Here is a 24,990-nt window from a genome sequence, read left to right as displayed (position 1 = left end):
CTTCTTTCTTTCGGGACACTCAGTGGCTATGTGTCCCACCTTGTTGCACTGAAACACCTTATTTCTTTCTTTGGAAAATTTCCACTGTTCGGCTTCGAAGAAGAATTTGTCTTCTATGGAACAAAATCATTTTGAGATTTAAAGAAGGGCTTTTTGTCAGATCTCTTTTTCTTATAGAAGGGTACATGCCGTGCCAAATCTTTCCCTTCCTTTGGGATCCCATTCTTTCTCTCACAATTCATTGCAAGAGAAATCACAGAGTTCAGTGAGCGAGGATGAAACATGTGAATCTCGTCTCTCAACTTAGATTTTAGACCTGCCACATACTTCCTGCATTGATCTCGCTCATTAACTTTCTCTAAGGACTGTAATTGGATCAACGTTCGCAAAAATCTATCGGTATATGTGGAGATCATTTCCTTATTGAACTACCTAAAAGATCCCACTGTTGTCTGGCTTTTGCTTTGAAATGTGAGGGAAGGTAATCTCTCTTGATGAGCTTTTGAAAAGACTTCCAAGATTTTGGTCGCCTTTTACTGTGCTTAGTGATGTTCCACCAAAGTGCAACGCTCTCCACTAAATGATTTGCAGCACATTTAATCTTATCTTTTTTAGAGAATTTCTCCCCTGAAAAATAATCATCTAGCTGACTGATCCAAGACAAGACAATGCGTGGTTCTTTCCTTCCATCGAAATTTTGAAATAAGAAAGCTTTTCTACTTATCTTACTCTCCTTTCTTGAATTATGTGCTCTCAGTGTGGCTTTGACTGTCTTGATAATAGGGTCATCGTTCGAATCATTGTCGGATGACTCATCGTCAGATGAATGCCTCTTCCTTTTCTTACCATTGATTTTCTTTTCCAATCTCTCCCTATGCTCACGCTCATCAGCCAAATGTTCCTGAAGTGCGTCTAACTGCTCTTGGAGCATGGGTGGTTGTGGCTGATGCGCCATGATAATGTGATAAATACAAATAAAGCAAAACGAAGGGAAATAAGGATAATAAGTGTATGAGAATTAAACGGATGAAATAAAAATGTGATTCAAGGGTATGGTAAGACAACGAATGGCGGAAGATACTAAGTGTATAAAATATAAAGCAAAGAAATCACTTATCTCGCTTTTTGATCGGAGGTAGAGAGGACTAGAGTGCAAGATATGTGACCGATGATGTCGCTCGTAGTCGTCTATGCGCTCGATCGATCTCCAATTAATTGCATGGTGATTTCGTGGTTCCAATCGCCTTCTTGATTCAAGCATCTTCATATTTTGCTTTTGTCTCTTTTTTTTTAAACGCCTTTACTGGTTGGTGGAGTGGCCTCTCACTTTTGTGTTGCAGATCGCCAAAAGAAAAACTTCTTTTTGAGAACTTTAGAGCGCTCTCTCTTCTTCTTCTTCTTTTAAATGGAAAGAAAATATGGACCTTGGGGTCTTTTACCCTTGCTTTGTATTTAGTCAAGGGAACGATTCACTGGCTCAAGCTCCCACCCCAAGTAGCCTTTACAGCTATATATTGCTTTACAGTCCTTGACGTAATCCTGGTACCATTGTGGGAAATTGATATACATTCACATCTTCTAAAGAGGCACCACTGCGGATGTACTGATAACTTGGCCAGTTTCTTGCTGTGTTCACAAGTGTGTCTTCAGTATCCGCTTCCACGACAGGTGGTGACACAGAGGCCAAGTGCAGTATATGTCCTGCCTCCTCCAAAGCAGCTCCCTATTTTTCTTGAGCTGTGCATATCTATCGCCACTCTGAGGTGACCCTTCTCACTCATGGTAAACTATATGTCTTTCCATTCACACCTGTCCAGCTCATTCCATGCAACCGCCCTGAATTCCTTACTGCTCTCATCTCCTCCACTTTCTGTACATCATGCCACATGTTATTGACTGCATAAATGTTTGACATGAGCACATACCCAGCATCATTCCTACTATCCAATTTCAGTAGGCACTCGAAGGCTCGCCTTCCAAGCTCCAGATTGCCATGTTTAGCACAAGAACCAAGCAAAGCAATCCACACAACGGCATAAGGTGAAAAGGGCATTTTTATGACTAGATCCTCTGCCTCACTCAAGCATCCTGCACGGCCAAACAGGTCAACCATACAGACATAGTGTTGAAATGTGGGTGTAAGATCATGATCTTCCCTCATCAACGTGAAGTAATGATGCCCTTCCCATAGCAGGCCTGCATGGCAACATGCAGAGAGGAGACTCACAAATGTCACACCATTTGGTTTCAAACCCTCTTGTTGCATGCTCTCAAAGTAATATTGGGCAGTTGAACAGTACCCATGATTGGCATATCCTGCAATCATTGCATTCCAATCCACAACACTTAGTAATGGCAGCCTTCTAAATACTACATGCGCATCCTCTAGGCTACCAGATTTGGCATACATGTCAATCAGGGCGCTTCCAATACATTGAGATGACTCTAACCCACATTTCATGATGTCCTGGTGGATCAGCTTCCCTTGATCTAGAGCAGCTAAGCTGGAACATGCCTTCAGGATGCACACAAAAGTGGCATCATCTGGCTCCGTGCCCTTCTGTTTCATTTTATCAAACAACTGGAGAGCTTCCTGACCAAAGTCATGCGCCACATGTCCTGCAATCATTGCATTCCATGTTACTACATCTGGAGCAAACAATTTGGTGAATACAAGACGTGCATCCCCTAGACTTCCACATTTGGCATACATGTAAACCAAGCTGCTTCTAATAAAAGGATCTAACTGAAGCCCTTGTTTCATTATGTCAGCATGAATCAGTCTGCCATAATCCAGGTCCAATGTGCTGGCACAGGCTTTGAGGGCATACACAAATGTGACCTTGTCTGGCTTTGTCCCCTCCTGTTGCATATTCACAAACAACTGGAGAGCTTCCTGACCATACTCATGGTCAGCATATCCTGCAATCATTGCATTCCACAGTACCACATCCCGTACCTGCAACATGGCAAACACCTTGCATGCATCCTGTAGGCTGCCACATTTTGCATACATATCAATGAGGGAACAGCCAACATATAGGCCTGACTCAAACCCTCTCTTCCTGACTATGGCATGGATCAGCTTGCCCTCATCTAAAGCTCCTAAGCTAGCACACGCTTTGAGAACAGATATGTACGTGACCCCATTTGGCTCAACACCATCCTTTTGCATCTCTTCAAATAATTGGAGGGCCACCTCACCCTGCCCGTGCTCAGCATACCCTCTAATCATTGCACTGCAAGAAATCACATCTCGAACCAGCAAATTGTTAAATACGGTTCGTGCATCCTTTAGGTTGCCACATTTGGCATGCATGTCAACTAATGCACTTGCGACAAAAAGATCTGACTCAAACCCTCTACTCCGGATATCAGCATGAATCTGCTTGCCAACCTTAAGCGCTGCTTTATTCACACAAGCTTTGAGAATACACACATATGTAACCTTGTCTGGTTGTGTGCCCTCCTCCTGCATTCTTTTGAGCAAATCCATAGCTTGCTCACCCTGTTCATAATTGGCATATGCAACAATCATGGCATTCCATGCTGCCACATCTCGTGTCACTAATCTGTCAAACGCAGAGCGTGCATCCTCTATGCTGCTGCATTTGGCATACATATCAACAAGGATACTCCCAATAAATAAGTCTGACTCAAGCCCTCGTTTTACAACATCCCCATGGATGAGTTTGCCCTGATCTAAGGCTGCAATGTGCACACAAGCTTTAAGGATACATAAAAAAGTGCCCTTGCTTGGTTCTGTGCCTCCCTCTTGCATTTTCAGATACAATTGGAGGGCTTCGTAACCCTTCCCATGCTGGGAATACCCACCAATCATTGCATTCCATAGAACCACATCATGTACCACCAACTTGTCAAACACCTTGCATGCATCTTCTAGACTGCCAGATCCAGTATACATTTTAACCAGAGTGCTTCCAACAAAAAGATCTGAATCAAGCCCTGCTCTGATGACATCACCGTGGATAAGCATGCCTTGATCTAGGCTTTCAAGGCTCGCATATGCTTTGAGGGCTGCAACAAAAGCATACGAGCTTGATTTTAATGCAGATTGCTTCATCTGCTCGTATGATACAATAGCTTGCTCATCCTGACCATGATGTGCATAAGCTGTAAGGTTTGCCTGCAAAATGCTGAAAACTTGAATTGCTTCAGGCAAGCTTCCACATGAAGTAAACATGTGAATAAGTTGGCATCCTAGCTTGACGTTCAACAGCAATATATATATATATATATATCTAGGGAAAAGCTGACCCCACCTTGGGAAACTCTATATATAGACACAAGCTTTTAGAGGGAGAAATGAAAACTCTGAAGACAAACTATCCAAAAATATTCACAGGAACCCAAATGAAAGAAATTTCATCCTCTTAAAGCTGGCAATACAAGTTCAGCCAAGCAAAGTTGAGACCTATATGACAAGCCCAAGGAAACATATGCTTCACAAATGACAAGTCAAAGGTACAAACGCATTCGAATTGAAAACGCAAAAGACAAGATGCAAATCATCTGTAAAGAGCTTCTTCGTGACCTTGCAAGCTGGAAGCCAACTGCCCTTGCACAGTTCCTACATTGGCAACTAAAAAGATATGGATAAACAAACAACCTAGAGACCAAATCGCTTGAACGCCGAAACTAAGAACTTCGAAGTTCCGTCACCTTATCCGTCGGGTCCACCAAAAACTCTGAAGCATGAGAGAAGATCGTATACCCCCTCTGCTTTTCAAGAAATCAAACGGTTGTAAAATTTGTCTCCATCACATCCCTGCATGAGTGCAACAGTATCATCTTGTGCAATACGTGGAATGTCGCCTGACTAGAGCATAATATGGGACACACTGTTGGGAACCCAATTCAAGCCTACGACTTGAATATTCGTTCTGGACGCTTTCGGTTCGCCCACTGTCCCAATTTTTGGGAGCACGCACAGGCGTGCATGGTAATCTGAGCCTTGCCTCATCAAGTAAAAGCACGAAAGATGGCTCAGACAGTAGCAACTCGAAAAGGATTTCACAGCAGGGAGAAGAAAAGTATCTGTTTCCTGTAGTCATTGGTTCGACTGAACCAGCCTTAATGCTGCAGTCATTGGATTGACTGAACCAGCCATAATGCTGCAGGCACTCATTTCATACCATGCTTCAAGGTCTTTGGGAATACTGCCATTTCTTTGCTACCACCTGCATCTTGCCACCCTCTCCTTCCATGTCTGTAACGGGCTTATGTCATGGAGGGGAAAAAGGAAGAAATAATGATGGCAATTTTGGATGCTTTTCCCTTGGAAGAGTCTAATTCTGATGTTTTTCCTATGATGCATGACATAATGAACCAAGGGAAAATGAGATAAAGGAAATGTCACATCAATGGTTCTCAAGAGTGTCGGAAATAGCACCTTGAGGTGTAGAGCATGGAGTGCTATTTCCCCTGGTCCCACCCTATTTCCCACCTATTTCCCTTCTATTTCCCATGGTGCATTTGCACAGCATAACAGAAATAGCTATTTCTTAAGTATTTCCCTTCCATGACATAAGGCCCTAAGTGGTCCAGTGGAGAATGGCAAAGAAAAACATTTTTCAAAAACTAGCAGGCAGCCTTTCCTTGGTCGAGCACCTAACTACTAACTTGAAATTGAACCTGAATCCTAGCATTTTATCTTATTTTTAAAGGGAAAAAGTGAAGGAGTGAAAGTGTGACACAAAACAAGGTATGTTAGGACCTACACAATGTCAAGGGTGGTGATTTATTATTGACTTGGAGATGTCCATATTGTTTGTGCATTTTGGGAGTTGAAGCCCAATAAATACATGAATAAGACAATTGCTCACAAGAGCTCATAACTGATCCTCATTGTAGTCTATACAATATTGTCACATGGACTACAATCATATGAATAAAAGTGTTGATATCTTTCGATGTTGTGTCCAGCTTGGCTTTCCTTGCTCCCTCGCACCGAGAACATGCACCAAAAGAGAGGAATATTGTAAGATTTTAGATTGAAAACAAGCAATTTTGAATGGACAAGCAATTGAGAATATTTGTATGATAATATATAATGTATAATTATTATAACCACACTTAGTGTGGATGGGGAGGCGGTGTGCTTCCATCCCCAAAGAGTTATAATCTTGGGGAACGGGCCCTTCCCTGGGCACCGAGAATATAAGCGTCGAGAATATAAACGCCGAGAATATAAGCACCGAGAATAAGTCTCGAGAATGGGTAAGATACTGGCATATTGCCTGGATGTCAATATTCATAATCATATTTCTGCATATTGGCTGTAGAGCCCACATCTTTCTAACCACTTAACATGTGCCCACAAATAGAAAATGAGCAAAGCACATGAGGGTGCTAAAATTTAAACTTGGCAAAGGACTTGCAAAACCTAGCTTTTATCAATATGTTAGATATGAATTAGTAGGTGGATCATTGGATTCAAAGCCAAATTTTGGGGGATACGTTTGCTATTCAACTTAAAAAAAGACCTTGCTAGAAGGAACCCTTTTTGGGGCCAATTTATTGTTGACTTTTGGAGCTATTGTTGTTAACGTCCAATCTCTTAGTGATGGGTTATAGAGTGAACACAATTGGTTTTGTCTATGTGGGAATGATTGTCTCGCAAAAATGGATAGTGCCAAGGTCTGCAAAGGATCGGTTTCCCCCTTGGTGAAGCCATTCAAGAAACCGTTAGTGACGCATCACAAGGAAGCCTCTAGCATTGTCGAGAACATTGTTCGTAACGATGATGATTCCCAAACTTTAAGGGCTTCAAGCAGCTTTGCGCAAGCAATTCAAACTAATGCCAGTTTAGACAATCACCTAACTTATCCTCTGCAAAGTGGATGGGCTGCTTTCAACGGGAAATCCGCCCAAACAATTCCATAGAGGTTGACTTATTATCTCTCTAGGTTCTAGCTACTATATAACTCTAGGAAGAGTTTACAGATCTTACCATGGTTAATCGCTGGATTGGATACGTCTTTCATGTTCCTTTTATAAACTAATTTAGATAGTTGTGGCACATAGTGCCCTGAAAATCATAATGCAAGAATTACATCTCGTGAGCGTGAAAGTTTTGGAAAGCAAATTAATTATTGGTTGCTTGATATTCTTGAGTCATCATACCTGCATAACTCTCCCCCGTAATGTAGAAGTCTGTGAATTTATATTGTGGGAACCTCTAAAATTCTTTCATCTCGTCTTCTTTCACCTTTTATGATATATTCTAGAAATTCTGGAGTGGATCTTCCATGATGTATTTTAACTTTACTCAAAGAATTCACAATGTGTTATGTGATCTCCATGTGTAGTAGGGAGTCTTTTATGCAATCCAAGACCCTAGTTCTTTTTTACTTTCGAGATTGATCAATCCCTTTCAAGAATGATGAAGGCAATCATTCACCAAACTTTTTACTCACATAGCCCATGCAGTCCTTGTTGCTAGTTGTCCTTCCTTGTTAGAGGCTATTCCCGCCTTGTTAGAGGCTATTCCCGCATCGGCATATTTGCTGAGATTTGCTTGTGTCTGCCCATGCTCGGTGTGTTCCCACGATGAGCCCCTTGATTTAAGGGGACTAAATCCAGCATTTGTGTGCCAAGTTGGAGAGCAAAAATTTAGCTCTCCAGCCTAGCATTTAGGGGCTACACCAATCTGCAGCTCTCTCATTCGTCGATGGTCCTGCAATTCATTATCGAAACCACTGAAATTCCTGTGTGACAGCTCCGTGGGAATATATGCTTTGCGATGCTTCAATTTGCCAGGCCTCTGGGCATTTTCGCTGGCCTGGCCGATCGTGGAAAAAGCCTCTTATGTTGTTTGCTTGTGCCTCACAAATAGTGTGTGGGCATGGGCGGCTTTCAGACAGAAAAGCACAGTATTGTATTATTTTCAACTCGCATCAACCTTAACCCACTTACAACGACATCCTGTATGATTACCCTCCGTTTGGGCCACATCCAGCTTCGAGCTATGGCATATACGCCCTCCAGTCTTCTCGATTTCCCCTTGTCCTTGCTCATGTCGCGCCCCATCGTCGTCATCTGTCCTCTTCACTCCTAATCCCTCGTGCTACCTTTTCAATTCTTCCGCATTGGATCTCCTCCGCAATGGAATCGCCTCCCAATTTATGACTCGATAAGATCATCGACTCCAATACCAAGCTTATTGGAGTCTTTACTGTCCATCAAAAGAAGCCGTTCCATCTCAGTTCCCAAAGATCCGTCGGCGCTCTTCTAGCATGCAATTTACGATAGTCACTCACCAAAAACAGTGCAAGAGCCAAATTTGTTCATCAGTAAGCCAAATTTGTTCCGTAAGTCGATTGCTGAAAAGCATGCAAAGACAACACCTTGGTTGACAAGGTAAGTTTCTCCGCTCAAGGAAGGCGTGCCCGTCGCGCATAGATGGCAACGGGGAAGAACCAGTTCAAAGAAGAGCTAGCCATCACCCTTAGATCCGTAGCGTAGATGTTCCATTTCAAATTTGGAATTGTTCCAACATGATACAGTCTTCCCTGTAGGCTCAAAGAGCTCCATCCATTGTTCCCTATCAAAGCCTGAATGAAAACCAGCATGTCACACGCTCAGAACAGATTGCTTGACAAACATTGTCGGAACAATTTAACGTGAGAAGACCTTCAAGGCCGGCAATCAACTGCCCAAGACAGCTTTCTTATTCCTCACCTACAGGTGTGTTGCCGTTTGCACCTGTCTCGAATCAACTCTTCCACAAGGGACTTTGGCCCAATCCCTATTTACTTGGCCAGCACTAGGACGTTTTTCCAAATTCTGAAATCCTGTGCTTCCACATGGCACAATATACACCCTTAGATTTTTTAAATTCTGAAAGCCCAAAAGCTGCGTAAAAAGCCAACTGCGTAAAAAGCCAAGGCAAAACCTTTAAATATAGGAGAAACATAAAATTTCAAGTGTGTTGCTGTTTGTTCATCATCACAATCAGGTTTGCTTCTACTTCCTTACTTGCCTTCAACTCATATATTAGATCATCAATCGTTGTTTGTTTGAAAGAGAGGTTGAATTACGTGACGGAGACTTCTCAGCTTTCTTCTTCCTGTCGGAGAAATCCAGCGAGCAATCGATGTCCTCTATAACTATAATAGACTTGTTGCTCGTCCGGATAAGAAGCTTTCGGAGTTCTGCGTTAGACTTTACCTCAGTGAGCTCCAAATCGTAGACATTGTATTGCAGGAAGTTGGCCATGGCAGCGATCATGCTGGACTTGCCTGTACCAGGAGGTCCATACAGAAGATACCCGCGCTTCCAGGAACGGCCTGCCCTGTTATAGAAAGCTTCGCCGTTGACAAAATCGGTGAGGTCCTCCTGGATCTTTTGCTTCTGGGAGGGATCCATTGCCAGAGTTTGGAAGGTGGAGGGGTACTTGAAGGGCACCGAACTCCACTTATTGCCACGGTCGTAAGGGTTCTTTGCGTTTGTGTGGAGCATTCTGTCTCGGCTCTTGAACTTGATCTCTGCGTGACAAACTCTTCAATCTCTCACTACCTCCTCAAGTACGCGATGAAATCTGAACCAATGGGCAAACTGAACATCCGTTCAGAAGACGCCTCGCGTTTGGGGTTGCAACATCTCGGCGAAGTAAAGCTGAAACTCATCGCCGCGAGCCTCCTATCAAAACCAACCTCTCCAACAGAGGCCGCGCTAAACTGCATGCAGATACCAACAATCACAAGGAGCGAGACCGTTCACTATGTCGACTCCTCGCCACCATCTCTAAGACAACGCATCGTCTCGCGAAACAACAACGTCACCCTGCACCCGGTCGACATATACTGCGGGAGACCGAGCGTCATCGAGGAGAGCACGTTCTACGATTCCATAGGCAATATGTGATACGAAAGCCCAAGGAAACGCAACGTGGAACGGTTGGTCTTGAATCATCCGAGACTGCCCGATGGAAGCGCCTAACATCGACCAGCAAACCGTCGAAGGGCCAACACGCGCGAGGATGTTGGAAAAAATGGCCGAGTTTCGCACCGTCGCTCGCCAATGCCGCATTGACAGTAGAACAACAAAGAGTCTTCGAAAGCCTAGCTTCAACAAGCTCGGGGCTGCACGTTGTCTGTGGAACACCAGGTAGCGGCAAAAGCTTCTTGATACGGTACTATGTTTCGCATCTGGTAGCGCAAAACAAAACAACAATACTCTGTGCATCAACAGGGGCGGTTGCGACGCAGCTGAGCGGGATTGCAACCACTGTACACTACCAATTCAAGATCCCTGTGCGCAGCAGTCAGTACCCACTGAACATCCATGAAACGGATGAGCGACACCTCGCAATCAAGGAAGCCAACGTGATCATCATTGACGAGATGTCCATGCTAACAAGGATGACTTTCGATCTCGTGGTAAGACAAATCGTCAATGTGACTAATGGCACATTGCATGAGCCATTTAGACACAAAATGCTCATAATTTTTGGTGACCTCGCGCAATTACCGCCAGTCTGCAAACATCGCGAGGATCTCTGCGAGCCATGCCACATCACGTCCTCCGTGCACTGGGTTCAAGCGAAAATGTACCACATGCAATTCTCGATGCGACATGCATGAGACATGCCGTTCCTGGCATTCTTGCATACCATAAGACTCAGGACGCCCACAACTGACGAGATTTTCGACTGTTTGGGGCAGTGCATTGTCGACAAGGAAGGTGCATGCCACTTCATCGATGCCGAAACAACCATCATTTGCACGCACAGAGTCGATGTCGCTACCTTCAACGATGAGCTTGTGGAGAAATTCAACACTCCCGAGATGATTGTGCATGTTCAAATACACAGTAACGCCGCGAGCGAACCAGCTCTCAAAGAATGGTTGGAGGACAAAAGCTTCAACGAGATAGGAAAAATTTGCGTGGGGGCGAAGGCAATGATAACGGAAAACATTGACCTCGCCATAGGTGCCGCAAATGGAGCAATGTGCAAAATCAAGAGCATCAATGCAACTAGCAGGGGGGAAATCAACGGTATCACTGTCGTCATGGACACAACGGCGGCCGTGCTCACATTACGACGCTCGAAGCATCAGGGAAAGGCAATAAATGGAAAATGGTTCCACAAGTCCACATTTCCACTAACCCTAGCATACGCTATCACGGGACACAAATCCCAAGGCGCAACCATATCCAACAAAGCGCTGCTCATATTCCGAGGAGTGTTTGCCCCTGGCATGGCATACGTGATGTTGTCCAGAGTGACTGAGAGAACGAGGCTGCGCATACTACATTGCCCACATCCAGACATATTCAGACCAATTCCACGAGAGTTCTCACAGTCGACAACACAACCACGCGCATAAAGGTATTCACTACCAGAGATTGAAAAAGGCATAGGCAAGTCATGAATATGTTACGTCAAACATGCGTGCAAGGAAAATGGTTTTAATATCTTGTCTGTTGTCGAGAACAGGTGCAGAGAATCATAAAGCTCAGGACATTGCAGCATAAGACATGGACGCAGACAAGGTAAATTCCACCAGCATGAAAGAATCTTTTTTTCTTGAAGATTTAAAAAGACGGCTCATTTGAAAAGACGGTGTAATAAGTCGTGCCTGCAAGCAGCTATTTGAGCTATACAAAAGCAACGCGAAGGCAACAAAACCTCCACCAGCAAAGAGGAGGTTCTTCCTAACCACAAAGCAATTCCGGCTAGCAAACAATGCAGGAGAACGTCCGGGAGCTTACATCAACGGCTTCAACACGTATGCGGAACTACGCGACTTCATTGACAACTGCAATAGGCGTTTGCCAGCTAAAAGAGAGCCAGGAGGCTTGAGATTCGCAAATGGTGCGTAATGCTTCCGAAAATTAAATAAAACTGCAACAGTTGAGAAAAAGAATTAACGAGTTGCAAGAACATCATGGATTGCACTTCTCCTGCAGGACTCCTCAAAGAGATCCTTGTCGAGCTTGACATTGAGTTCGATGAGACCGATAGGATGATGGAAAGTTTGGAGGGGCAGAAGCTACTAGACACGAAGACGAAAGGGATCACAGCGTATGCGTGCGAGCTACTGCATTACGGGTACAACGTATCCTTGGAGTTGCTGAGGGACACGGCGCGCGATCAAGCAATGGCTATACTCGAACAATTCATGGAACAATTTGGAGGGATGCACGACGTGACGCACCTGGTGACGACAATGGAGAAGCTTACGTATATTTTCGACAGGGACTTATACGAGGAGCGCTTCGGTATTGGAAACGATCCTTTCACGGCAACAGAGAAAAACCAGGGCAAGTAAATAAATGCATTCTATTATGGACGTCAAACGGAAAAAAAAAGACCGAAAACCTCGATGACTAACGTAATTGTCAATGTTTACGCAGGGACGACATTGAAAGACGCGAGCCTCGAGATGAAGGAGGAGCCTCCACTGAAGCGCCCGTGCAAGGGAATCGCGCGAGCCTCGTCGTCTATTGCATCACGTGCAAGCCCAACAACAGAAAATACATAGGGAGCACGACGGACCTGCCGCGGAGGATCAAACAGCACAATAAAAAACCACTGGCGAAAATGAAAGAGGACTTGCAACGTTACAAGCCCTTCGAAGAAAATTTCGAAATCAAAGTTTTGGAAACAACAGACACCGTAGACAAAGCACGAACTTTAGAGCAGTACTACATAAGGAGCCACAACACAGTAGGTCCATTAGGTTACAACACGCTCGAGGGCCATCCAGCTAGAGCGCGGAAGTACTATTTCCTAAAGCGTAGGAACATAATTTGACCCAAAAAATAAACATTTGTGCCTTCGAAAAAAGGGATCCAATGAAGTTGCAAATGGTGCTGGAACTTTTGTCGTACATGCAATGCAGAATTGGGTTTGGATTTTTCCTGTCACAGTTGCATGCTTCTGGCTCAATTTGGTTTTGATTTATTATTTATACATTTTTGAAATACATCTCCTCGTAGTTCGCTCGAAGTGGAATGACAATAGATTTGCTTACAGTGCAAAGAATAGGAATTTGTCTTCCTTCGAAAAAAAGAAAAACTACGTTTTACTGTCGACATGAACAACATCAAGTGCAAGCAGGACTGGATGATAACGAAATCTCTAGAAAAGGTTGCATGCAATTGAACATCAATCTTCTGCATCATTTCTGACAACGTGACTCATGTGAACCTCAACAAGATAGCAAAAGAGAGAAGTATTCATCAAGAGCCCAGCTGGCCAAGCACTCTAGTTAGGAAATTGCTAGGTAACTAGGAAATTTCATCATATTTCCTAGATAGGAAGAGGGATTTTATACTCTCTATCTAGGAAATTCTATTTCCTATATAGACCAGGTAGTGCTTTCTAGGGAATTTGACTTTAATACGGAGAATCAATGTTATCTATATAGTAAATGAGGTGTTCTATATATAGGAAATAATATTTCCTATATAGAACTCTAGGAAATGTCACTTTCTATATGGTGAATGAAGTGGATTTTAAGTTTCCTATATAGGAAATGACGTCTTCTCTAAGAAATGTGAGCTTTTACGTGGAGAATCAAAGTTTCCTATATAGGTAATTAGCAAGAATGTATCTTTTCTATGTGGTGATTTCAATTACCTGCATAGAAATGAGTTGTTTAATATGCAAGAAAGAATATTGGATTATCCATGTAGAAAAAAGTTTTTATATTAAAAAACGAGCATATATATAACAAGCTTGTTTAATTGTAATTTTAATAAGATACTCTACAGGCTAATTATAAATTTTCTAATTTTAAAACTCTCCTATTATCCAAAAATTTCAAATGAATGTGAAATGAAGTTTTATCTATTCTAAGTGCAATATATAATATTATATCTATTTGTAAGTGCAAGATACAATATTGTCAATGTAAATTGTCAAATGTGTAAATAATAAAAAATGGTATGTAATATCAAATTGATGTTTTAAATATAAGTGTCGATTAAAAGTAAATGCACAATGTGGAACTGATATTCAGATGAAAGTCTCAATTGTCTAAGGTTTTCAAAGAAAAAGGTTGCCAATAAAGGGCAAATAATTTCTTAAGCCATGATAAAGCACAATGTGTCATGTCAAATGAAATGTTTTGGTATAAAAATTAGTTATTTAATGTTAATCTGAATGATACTCAAAATAAATGCTCTTGAGTATTAGATAAATATATTTTTCCAATAGATTTATTAAGTTGATTAAATTAATTGTGAATGAGATGTTGATATCCTCCAGTGCACAAATTTTCAATTGGGTCTCCACCCGTCCCTATGTGGTGCTAGGGAGTAGAGGCTCCTTGAAAAGATGGAGAAGCGATTCACCAGCCGTCGAGTATGCGAAACCAATGAGTGTGGTGTGTGGTGAGGATGGAAGTACCTCGAAAGAATTGGAGAGCAGTGCCACAAATGATGTGATCTCTACCGGTGGGGCTTTAGGCCAACAGCTCGAGGAGGGTGGAGAATTGATTTCTTACATGGAAGAACTGGCAAAAAATCTCCAAGCCGGCTCACTCCGTTGGATTTGGAAGAAGCAAAGAGATCCTACAAGCAGAGGTTGCTCGACGCACCATGGAAGTTGCCACCAAAGGGTGGTACGAAGCAGGTCAGAAGCATGTTGCACATTGTGAGTTTCAAGTTGAAGACATTAGGCTTGAGCTTGAGCGGTTGGCAAGAGGAAGTGCATAATACTTCTTTAGAGGCAGACTACCAACTTTGGAGGAGCTCCAACAGTTCTTGGTTTTTGAATGTGATATTCCATCCTTGGCCTATATGGCAAAATTAATTGATAAAGGCTTTTTTATTGTACGATTTGTTCCAAGATCTCTTTGCAACAATACTTTGGGTAGGTCCTTCATGTTTGCTGGTGGTTATGTGCTTGTTATTCCTTGGAGTGTGACTTCTTTGTGGATGAATTTCTATACCACAACTGTCCAGTGTGGATGGATTTTGTGAATCTCCCACCTTGGTTGGGTGAGTCCATCGATAAGATTGCTACAACATTGGCGAAAGTGCTGCTTATTCCTTGGACTACATGTTCTCCTTTTGGTCATAAGAGTGCCTAGATCCTTTGGGATCGTGCCTAGCCAGTTTTGTATTTTATTTAGGTTAAACACCCAAGTAGGCTTTTGTTTTCTCAACAAGTCAAATTTGTGCCATTCTTGGATCCTGCTTCATTTGTAAGTAGACAAGTCATTTCGCCAAGGAGTGTCTAGAGAGGCCAACTAGCATGGCCCTCGTGTGAGCGGACAAGGTCTCTTCACTAACGGATTCATGCAAGAGGGTGCACCAATCCAATCTGCTTCTAATCGTAGGCTTGGTTTTGAATTCTTTGCTAATTGTCCACATCGGGGTAAGGGTGGCATGACAACCTTGTTGCAGAGTCTTCTCAGCCCCAAGGAATCTACAGAGATAACAAAGGCTCAATTGTTGCAGTTGTTGCATGTAGGATGGCTTTGTGCTTAGGGTTGCTTCAGTGTATGGACCAAATTCTATGCAAGATAGGATCAATTGTTGGGAATGCTTAGAGGATTGCATGGTCCTTGATTCACTGGATAGTCGAGTGGGATTGGAACTTCATAACCAATGAGCTAGATCGGTCTCACCCAACTTCGTCTATCTCAAGTCAAAAAAAGGATGCATGGGAGCAGTTGGTGATGAGTAAAGGCTTAGTGGATTGTGCCCAGCTAGATCCTGTGAATCTGAAGGAATTATTGTGGTCCAACCACAGAAAGGTGAAGAGTACAGGGCTACTAGACTGTATCGATTCTACACTTAGGAAGAGGGGTGGTGGCTAAGAGGCCCCATGCATGGTGAACCTATTCTTAACTCGGGTCTATCTAATCATGTGCTAGGGGTCTATACATTTGGTACCCTGCTAGTGGCAGGGAGATACTTGGATATCCCCTACACCAGTAAGAAGAGACTTTTAGAATCCCAAAGATTTTATAGAGAGATTAGGGAGTTATGGGTTGAGCATGGATCCGCCTTTTTTGACCTATGTAAGGAATGGGACGCCACCTCTGGTAATGATGTCAATGGAACCCCTTGCCTTGCGAATGGGTTCATGGGTTTTAGACAAGCTATGGTCAAGAAGGTGGGATGAGATGGAGCTAAGATGAACATTGGCTAGTCCAAAATATCATAGAGCGTATTAGTGTCTATGTTAAGGACACTCCTCTTGCATAGTTACTTATGATCCTCTCTTCCATAGTAAAGATGGATGATCCTCTTCAATGCATAAATATTATGATCACCCTCCTAAGAGGGCCATATACAATTTTGTATCCTATATTACTATAGGGTTTAAACATCAAATCGGACTCCACATAACATTTTGTAGTAAAGAGGTCAAGTTTAACAACTAAGATGTAAAGGAGAATTTCTCTTAATTGGAAATCTTATAATAATAAAACTGAGTTTTTTTACAAGTAAGGAGGAAATTATGGAGACTGGGCCAATTGAAAAAGGGCCTATAGCCTATCGGGGCTATGCTACTAAATAGCGTGGGGGTGGGGGGGGGGACTCAAGACAACCTAAAGTAGAACATTGTAGCCATCAACCGGAGTTTGCCACCTAGACGTTCGAAATGCTGCATGAGCTTTTCAGCCATCACTAGACCATTCACCAAATCCATTGTGTAGGCAATTACCATTAAGAACACAAGAGGTCCTAAGACAAGAGGGGGGAGGGGGAAAGGGGGGGGTTAGGTTTGTCGGTTAGGTCTATGCACAGGAAATCTGGGTGTATGGAAATCACATGAAGGTAAGTATTGCATGAACTTATCAAATGATCCCAAATTTTGGTGGTCTATGCAAGTTACATCTAGGTGTATGGTTCGATGACCTGAAGTAAGTCCTGCATGAACTTATCGAATGATTCCACTATGGCGGATGCATGTAAGGAAGATGGTTCGATGACCTGAAGTAAGTCCTGCATGAACTTATCGAATGATTCCACTATGGTGGATGCATGTAAGGAAGATTGGTGTGTGGAAGTCATACCATTAGACTTACATGATCCAACTTGAAGGGACTATGAAAGGGTCTATTTTGGTGTGTGGAAGGCATACCATCATACAAACCTTTTGTTTGGTGTATGCAAGGGACTTATCAAATGGACATTGAACCCATACATGAACTTGTCAAATGATCCCACAATATGCCTCTAGCCAACAATATACCCGCTAGATCAAAACAATGTAGCGGGACTTCCATTAGATAGCAAGTGAGTAGATCCAAATCCTTGAACTTTTGCAAGATACTTGGGCAAGGTGCAAAGGCTCTTAGCGACCAAGGTTGATAAGCTTTGGTTGATCGAGGTTGAAAGGAAAACTCCACCAAATACCAAATGGAAGTTGAAGCTCAAATCTCATTTCCACAAACAAACCTTGATACTTACCACCACAAGGATGCCATCAACATCACCTTGTAGAGCCCCTTTCAAGGGTAGTTAATATGGACTATGGCAAGGAGCACAAAATCAAAGTAGCAGCACTCGCATGCCAGATTATCTGTTGTTAGTCACCAAATCCAAAAACGGCATACACATAGCTTGAAACTTTTGGTTAAAATTTTGTATGAAGGTTGCAGATTTTGTATGGTTTGGAATATGATGTAAACCGGTGGTTTTGCATTACAACTACTTGTTTTAAGACCCTTGCAAAGTTTGGTGCTAATCCGACGGTGGGATATATGGATGTCAGTGTCCATTGCACATTTTTCCTTCATATCGCGTAGCATCCATGTGCGACTATGTGCATTCTTGTTCCCCAGTGGCACAGACAGCATCCGATCCACCTGATACTTTGCAAGGACATTAAGACTAATTTTCTTAAGACCCTTGCAACGTTTGGTGCTGATCCGCTGGTGGGATATATGGATGTGGATGTCCATTGTGCATTTTTCCTTCACATACATAGCATCCACATGCAAATATGAGCATTCTTGTTCCTCTGTGTCACATCTGGCATCCGATGCACCTTACACTTTCCAAGGAAATTAAGACAACTTGTTTTAAGACCCTTCAAAAGTTTGGTGCTAGTACGACAGGGTGGTATATGGATGTCGATGTCCATTGCGCATGTTTCCTTCATATACATAGCATCCACATGCAAATATGGGCATTCTTGCTCCACGATGTCACATTTGGCATCCAATGCACCTCAAACTTTGCAAGGACATTAAAATAACTTGTTTTAAGACCCTTGCAAAGTTTGGTGCTGATCCAACAATAGGATATACAGATCTTAGTGACCATTGCACATTTTTCCTTCATATCGCGTTCCATCCACGTGCGACTATGTGCATTCTGATGGGATATCTCAAGGTGTATGCCTCAGGCACACCTTGGTTTCTATGTGTGAGTGCAAGAGGCACAGTTAGGTGACCACAAGCATAGTTAGGTGGTGGAGAGCCACATAGGATGATTGAGAGAATCTAGGAGCAGATTGAGGAGATGATTGTGGAGCTCTGAAGTCATCAGTGATGTCAGTGAGCATGTATGAGGTGCCTACTTAAGGACCTCACTCTTCTTTATTCCATAATGCAAGTAATGCAAGAATTCTGAGTTTGTGTCCACTCTTTCCTTTCCTTTCAGCTTACCAACATGGTATCAGAGCCCTTTGATCCCCCTTGAGCCCATTTTTGCCACATCATCATCTTCTTCTTCACCATCTCTCCCTCTTCTTCCCAAAGTTTGCTTAAGCTCTCCGGTTCTCAGCCATTTCCCACGTCCTTCCTGCTGGAGATCCACCTTGAAGGGGTGAACCTCTGGCTGAGAGGAATCAAAGAAAACCGCGCCCGTTTCGTCGCCATTACACGATTTTCGTCGATTCTTCCTTCTGCGTTTTCTCTCAGCACACCTTATCTTCCTCTAATTCCTTTCAGGGGTAGATTCTCCATGCCTTGGGCTATCCTGTGCTGAAATCTGAGCAACAATGGTTGCTTATTCAAGCTGAAAACAGAGAAAAACCAGTCGACGTTGGAAAGGCAAGCTATGGAGTTCTGATGCCTTTTTGCGCCTCTTCTTCCCAGAGGATCTTTTGTGGTATAACAGCTCTCTTTTGCCTTAAAAACCCCCTTTTCCTTTGCTTTGAAGAGTGAGCTACAAGCCCTCCAAGTTCAGCCTTTTAGTTTTGATAGTTTTGGACAAGTTTTTGAAGATGATGCTACATAAAATGCTACTCTAGCATTTCTGGTTTTTTGAATCTTTCAATAACTTCAGTACAAGTGTGGCTTCAGTTTTGTTTTGAATTGCTAGACCTGGTTATTCATTTTAGCCACTTCTATGAAGCATGTAAGAAGAAGCATCATTGATTGAATATTGGTCACTAGTCTTTGCTACATCAAGTGCTCATATTTTGGAAGTTTTTCAGTTATTTTTTGCCTTGTAAGAGAGAAAGACACTGCCCAATATCTGGGTTAGACCCTCTCATGGCTACCCTATTGAATCTAGAGAAGTTCAATGGAAAGGGCTTCCGCACATGGCAGATGAAGGTGAAATTTGCATTGATGAGGGAGAACTTATGGGGACTTGTCAAACTGACTCCTACCGCTTCTTCTACGGCCTCCAATGCTGGAGAATCCTCAACTCCGACACGACCGGCAAGGGATCCAGCTAGAGAAGAAAATGCATATGTAATCATTGCTCTTGCTTTAGGAGATGATTATATTCACCATATCTCTGACTTGGAGTCTCCTTCAGAAGCTTGGCAGAAGCTTGACATGATTTTTGGTGCTAGCTCTCACATCTCTAAACTATCACTTAAAATCTCTTTCTTTGAATTGAAGATGGCTAGTGGTACTACTTTAGCAGCTCATGTCAACTATATGCGGAGTCTTATGACTCAATTAGCTTCTATCAACTCTCTTATTACTCCAGATGATGCTATGGCAGTGTTACTTAAGAGTATGCCTGAAGATTATGATCACATAGTTACCACTTTGAAAAATCTTCCTAATCCTAATCTTGAAGGTATTATCTCTGCTCTCCAAGAAGAAGAAAGGCATATGGAGCTCAGGAAAGGCAATGACACTGTTTATGCTGTAAAAATTTAAGAAGGGCAAGTATACTCCTTGCAATCACTGTGGAAAGACAAATCACCTTTCAAAGGATTGCTTCAAAATTAATCCATGCAAGCACTGTGGCAAGAACAACCATAATGAGAAGTTTTGCAGAGCCAAAGCAAAGACAGAAAATGCAAATCTACTTTCAGTTGATGAGCCTCCACAAGATGAGGCATCCTTTGAAGATTATGCATTTTAAAACATCTCTATGTATGCTCCAGATCTCTCTTTTTATGTCAAGGTACTCAGCCTGGATAGTCCTCCAAAATGAATGAAATAAACTATTGTGTTTTGTGTGTTTTGTAAACACCTCTGGTCACCTTATGATGTAGGCCATGTGTATGTTTTGCTCCATGTGCAGACATTGTGTGCATGTACATGCAGGGGAGATAACCATTGGAAGGTCTTTTTGTATCCCTTTTGTTTACCTTACACCCATGGGAACCCTTGCTAGCATGAGAACCTAGCCATAGATTCATCCTTGACCACCATGAGATGGCATGAGAAACTATGAGACTAGATGTATCCTTGACATAGCCTGAGGCATTCCCTTGAGGGGGGGTTTGATGGGATATCTCAAGGTGTATGCCTCAGGCACACCTTGGTTTCTATGTGTGAGTGCTAGAGGCACAGTTAGGTGCCCACAAGCACAGTTAGGTGGTGGAGAGCCACATAGGATGATTGAGAGAATCTAGGAGCAGATTGAGGAGATGATTGTGGAGCTCTGAAGTCATCAGTGATGTCAGTGAGCATGTATGAGGTGCCTACTTAAGGACCTCACTCTTCTTCATTCCATAATGCAAGTAATGCAAGAATTCTGAGTTTGTGTCCACTCTTTCCTTTCCTTTTAGCTTACCAACACATTCTTGTTCCCTGGTGGCACATACGGCATGTGATCTACCTGATACATTGCAAGGACATTAAAACTGATTTTTTAAAGACCTTTGCAAGGTTTTTAAATAGTCTTAGTTATTGTATGAACTTCATTGCTTCATTATGTACATCAATTTCTGGAAGTGGATGTCACTGATATTTACTTATTGAACCTAAAATTAGTAAATGTATTTTTCTGTCATTTTCAAAACCATGTTTCTTTCTCGAAAGCTAATGCCAAGTCATCCAAAGCTTGAAAAAAAAATTCAATCCAACCAAAATGCCAAAAAATGCAAAACGTAAAGCATACGATGTCCAACTTCAAGAGCGCCTTAGAATAAGGTGGAATTGGCTATTAGGAGTTCAGGGTTAATGTGGGCACAAACTGAAAGCTATTGTTACTTGGTGACGTTCAGGGGCTCCCCTCAACTCTAGCAGCCTGCTGGCCCCTGGTCCATGCTGTCGTGGTAAAGACAATCTTGTCTGTGCGCAATGAGCTATGCTTAGCTCAACTTAAGTCTTTTGGCTATATAGATTCGGCTCTTTTGGCATTGTGTAGGACTACTATAATGGACTTGGCTAGTATTTATAGGTCCATTGACTCTTTGTTATCTGACTGTTTAGTTCAAGTAGCTGATAAGATGGGTTAGTCTTGGAGGTTGGGCCCTGCTAACATAAGCTTAGGCCTAGGGCTCGGCCCCTTTCTTGGCCCATTTTTGTATATCCTTCTTTTCCTTCTTTAATATAAGTCGGCATGGTTTTATTTAATTAAAAAAAAAGCATACGATTTATCATAATACACGAAATCAATTTTTGGATTTTCCCTCACAAGTTTCTTTCCCCTGCTCTGACTTCCACATCTCTGCAAATGAGGACGTCTTGCCCTGTTGCTTCGAGCTCTTGTTTGCTCAGTGCGCCCTTCTCTTATAGATGCTCCTTGACATTTTAAGCCACCATGGAAGCTACAACCACCGTGATGTCTCTCTGCGCTAAGCCACATGCCAATGTGTGGCAAGCATCCAGATGCACGATTTGGCCAAGTCGGCTCATGGGCCGGGAAGCGGGGACTTCTTCTTTCCAGCAGCAGAAGCAGCAGTAGCAAGGGGAGGAGGGTACATTGCATCAGGGCAGTTGCGAGCAATTTCTCAAAGGTGAACTCGAGGCCGAACCAGAGCAAGGTGGAGGCAGATAAGTGTTGTTGGATGGCAAATTGGAAAGCATGATAAGTGCTGTTGCTGCTCTACGACAATGTCCTACGACAATGTCGAAGGAGGCCGTAGTGTTGTCAGTTTCTTCCGACACGGGAAGCCATCTAGATGCTGCAGTGGCAGTAATCGATGTAGCTCTATTGGGTAAGCTGCAAAAGGAGAAGGAGAAGCGTTAGATTCCACTAGATGCATTGGAAAGGGGAAGATTCGTGGAGAACAAATTTGTTTATAGGGCATTCGTCATCCATTCATATGAGGTTGTTTGACAAGACTGCTTCGATCGAGACGCTTACAAATCTTTTCTAGGTATCTCCGCACTGCACCTCAACTCGATCTTCTTCTTTCTTGCTGTTTTCGTCCTTCCTAATTTCTCCAAATCTTGAAATTAAGGTGTGGCATTGCTCATTTGCCCCTCCACACCCTGCATCTCTGCATTGAAATTTGATTTAACTCAGTGACCTGAGAGGAGAACTCATCTCAGGTCACTGAGTTCGTTGGTAGTACTTTCATATTCCAATCCTAAGACTTTGGGGACAGGACGGATGGCCAACATTTTCACTTTTGCCAAGTGCAAGCACATGACTTTTCTCTTTTTCTAGCCAGCACCCGTACATCTTCTAGGAAAATTCAGTTCTACTTTGTAGTACACAGGTGAAACTCTTTTTGGGAGTAGATTCTGGCCACTTGGAGAAGATCGCTTCCTCAAGGATTGCTTTAAATAGCATGCTAGCTTTGCACTCGTGCTCATGCATCGCACACTCCTAGTAAATGAGGATGGAGATTGTAGACAAGGTGATCAAATCACAGATAGAAGAGCCCCAGGTGCGACCATTGAATCACGTCAGTAAAAGCTCCATACTATGTGAGAGCTTTATAGTTTTGAGAGTTGAAGAAACAAATGAATGAGTTTGAGGAGGGCAACTTCATTAGGCCTTGTTGGGAAAATGAGTGTATCAAGCTTTTAAAATGTAAAAATAAAGAACAAGCACCAATGCCAATGTTGGAGGACATCAGAGTAGAATACATTAGTCATATTGACTTGTTCTGAATGGCAGAGGAGGATGTGGAGAAGCCTACATTTTGAACAATATATGAGTTGGTAATGTCCTTTGACCTCACCCCTGCTTCTGTTGTGTTGTGAGTACTTTGATGATGTTATAATACTCTACATTGATGAGTTTGTAGTGTTTAGTTGGGGCTTGTAATAAAGGTGGTCTTTGCAAGATGACGGGAAAGCAAGCTTTATAGGGTGAGAAAGAATCAGAGAATTCTGGGCTGCAAGTTGAACATGCATTTTGTGAAAAATTATAGTGTCACGATTGACAGATTTGACAATTAAGAGAGTAAGCTATAAGCTTGAATGGCACCAAGGCATTTGAGAGATAAAGATGGTAAGCTGCATCACCTCTTCGAATTCGTACAGTCTCAGATTCCAATTTGTCTTAGGTGGGGTGTTGATGCAGGGTGGTCACCCACTTGCTTATGAATCCAAAAGTGGAATGATGTACAGGAAGTCCAATGCTTGAGAAGGATGCTTGAGAAGGAGATGCTAGTGTTGGAGAGTAAGGATCAACTCCCCACATGTAAGCCCCCATATGAGGTGGGAGTGACACTTGTAGATATTTAGGGAAATTTGTGAAGGATGAACTGAGCAACTGCCATGCCGGTAGCATACACATTTCCTTCTTTGATGTAGTTTATGAGATCAGTCTCCAGGGCGGCCCTTGTGGTGACCATCCAATGCATTAGGAAAAAAGGGAGCTCATTTTGGGGCCTTTTACGGTTTGGAAAAATAAGCTCTCAACCAATCAATAGAAGGCCAACGTAACGTTGAAAATTCACGAAAATAGAAAAAAGAAACAATACTTTATGTAAGTACAAGCGTGCTACATTAATGAGGAGATTGGTTTTTTATTCTTAGAAGATCTTTGGACAAGAAGATAGAATCTAAACTGACATTTTATCTGACAAGATCCTTCCCGCTTCCACCTTCCTTTGAATTTTCAAATGTTGTGCCGCCTTTCGTGCGAAAGGTCTACCATTCTACACCATTGCCTCATTGTGCAACAGCCTTTCTTTTCCAAAACTGCTCCCTTGATCCTGTTTGGCGTAGAGTAAGATGTTTCTCGTCAACTGTCTGTTTGCCCACTTTCTCTTTCTTGAAACTTCAAATTGTTATCTTAGTTACATTACTTTGCTATTGTTACAGATTCAGAAAATCTCCATGGTGAACCAAAACCACGGTCGTTCTTGTGGAAGACGCTCTGTGGATGATAATGCTACGAAGGCAGAATTATACCAAACATCCTTACCCCGTCGACCTGCTTCTTCATTTCGTCGGTAGAGAATTCAAGTACAGTCAAAACAGAAGGAACTTGGGAAAGGTTTAGTGTTTCGAAAGGAGCATGGGTGCTCATGCAACCTAGCAAAAGAAAAAGACCCCAGACAAAAAACATTTTCTTGGCATCGTGGAAGGGAAGAGTACGAGATTTTAAAATCACCAAAGGGAAGATATCCGTGAAAGAAGTTTTGATTCAGCACGTGTACATGCATAAAGAACTTGTCTTGTGAGACTATCCAAAAAATCTTCCGCAACACAGGCCTAATTGTATATTTTTCTATTGTGGTTTTTTTCTTCATGAGGTGTATGGATTTTTAAGATGAAGCTTTCTCTCTTAACTTATTGACATTCTTGTGTTGTTTTATTTCAGATTTATATCCTTCATCGTATGAGACATGGCAAAACATCGATTGTATTCTGGGATTTATAGATGTTCTGCATGGATCGATAGGAGAACAACAATACCAAGGTCGATGTGCAACAGAGCTAGCTCAATCGG

The 24,990-nt window shown here is 42.5% G+C and overlaps 1 protein-coding gene across 1 annotated transcript; it reads right to left on the bottom strand.

Annotated features, from left to right (window-relative positions):
• Nucleotides 1-1,777: 1,777 nt before the first annotated feature.
• Nucleotides 1,778-4,084, bottom strand: LOC147905929 (pentatricopeptide repeat-containing protein At3g09040, mitochondrial-like). The gene has a single exon (XM_087380115.1). The coding sequence runs from the start codon at nucleotides 4,082-4,084 to the stop codon at nucleotides 1,778-1,780; it is 2,307 nt and encodes a 768-aa protein (XP_087236241.1).
• Nucleotides 4,085-24,990: the final 20,906 nt, after the last annotated feature.

Source organism: Dipteris shenzhenensis, chromosome 1 (genome assembly GCF_047967505.1).
Source record: "Dipteris shenzhenensis isolate YYH24624 ecotype China chromosome 1, Dip_SZ_1.0, whole genome shotgun sequence".
Lineage (NCBI taxonomy): Eukaryota > Viridiplantae > Streptophyta > Polypodiopsida > Gleicheniales > Dipteridaceae > Dipteris > Dipteris shenzhenensis.
Note: the sequence above shows the minus strand (reverse complement) of the source record. Positions and strands in the feature narration are given on the sequence as shown.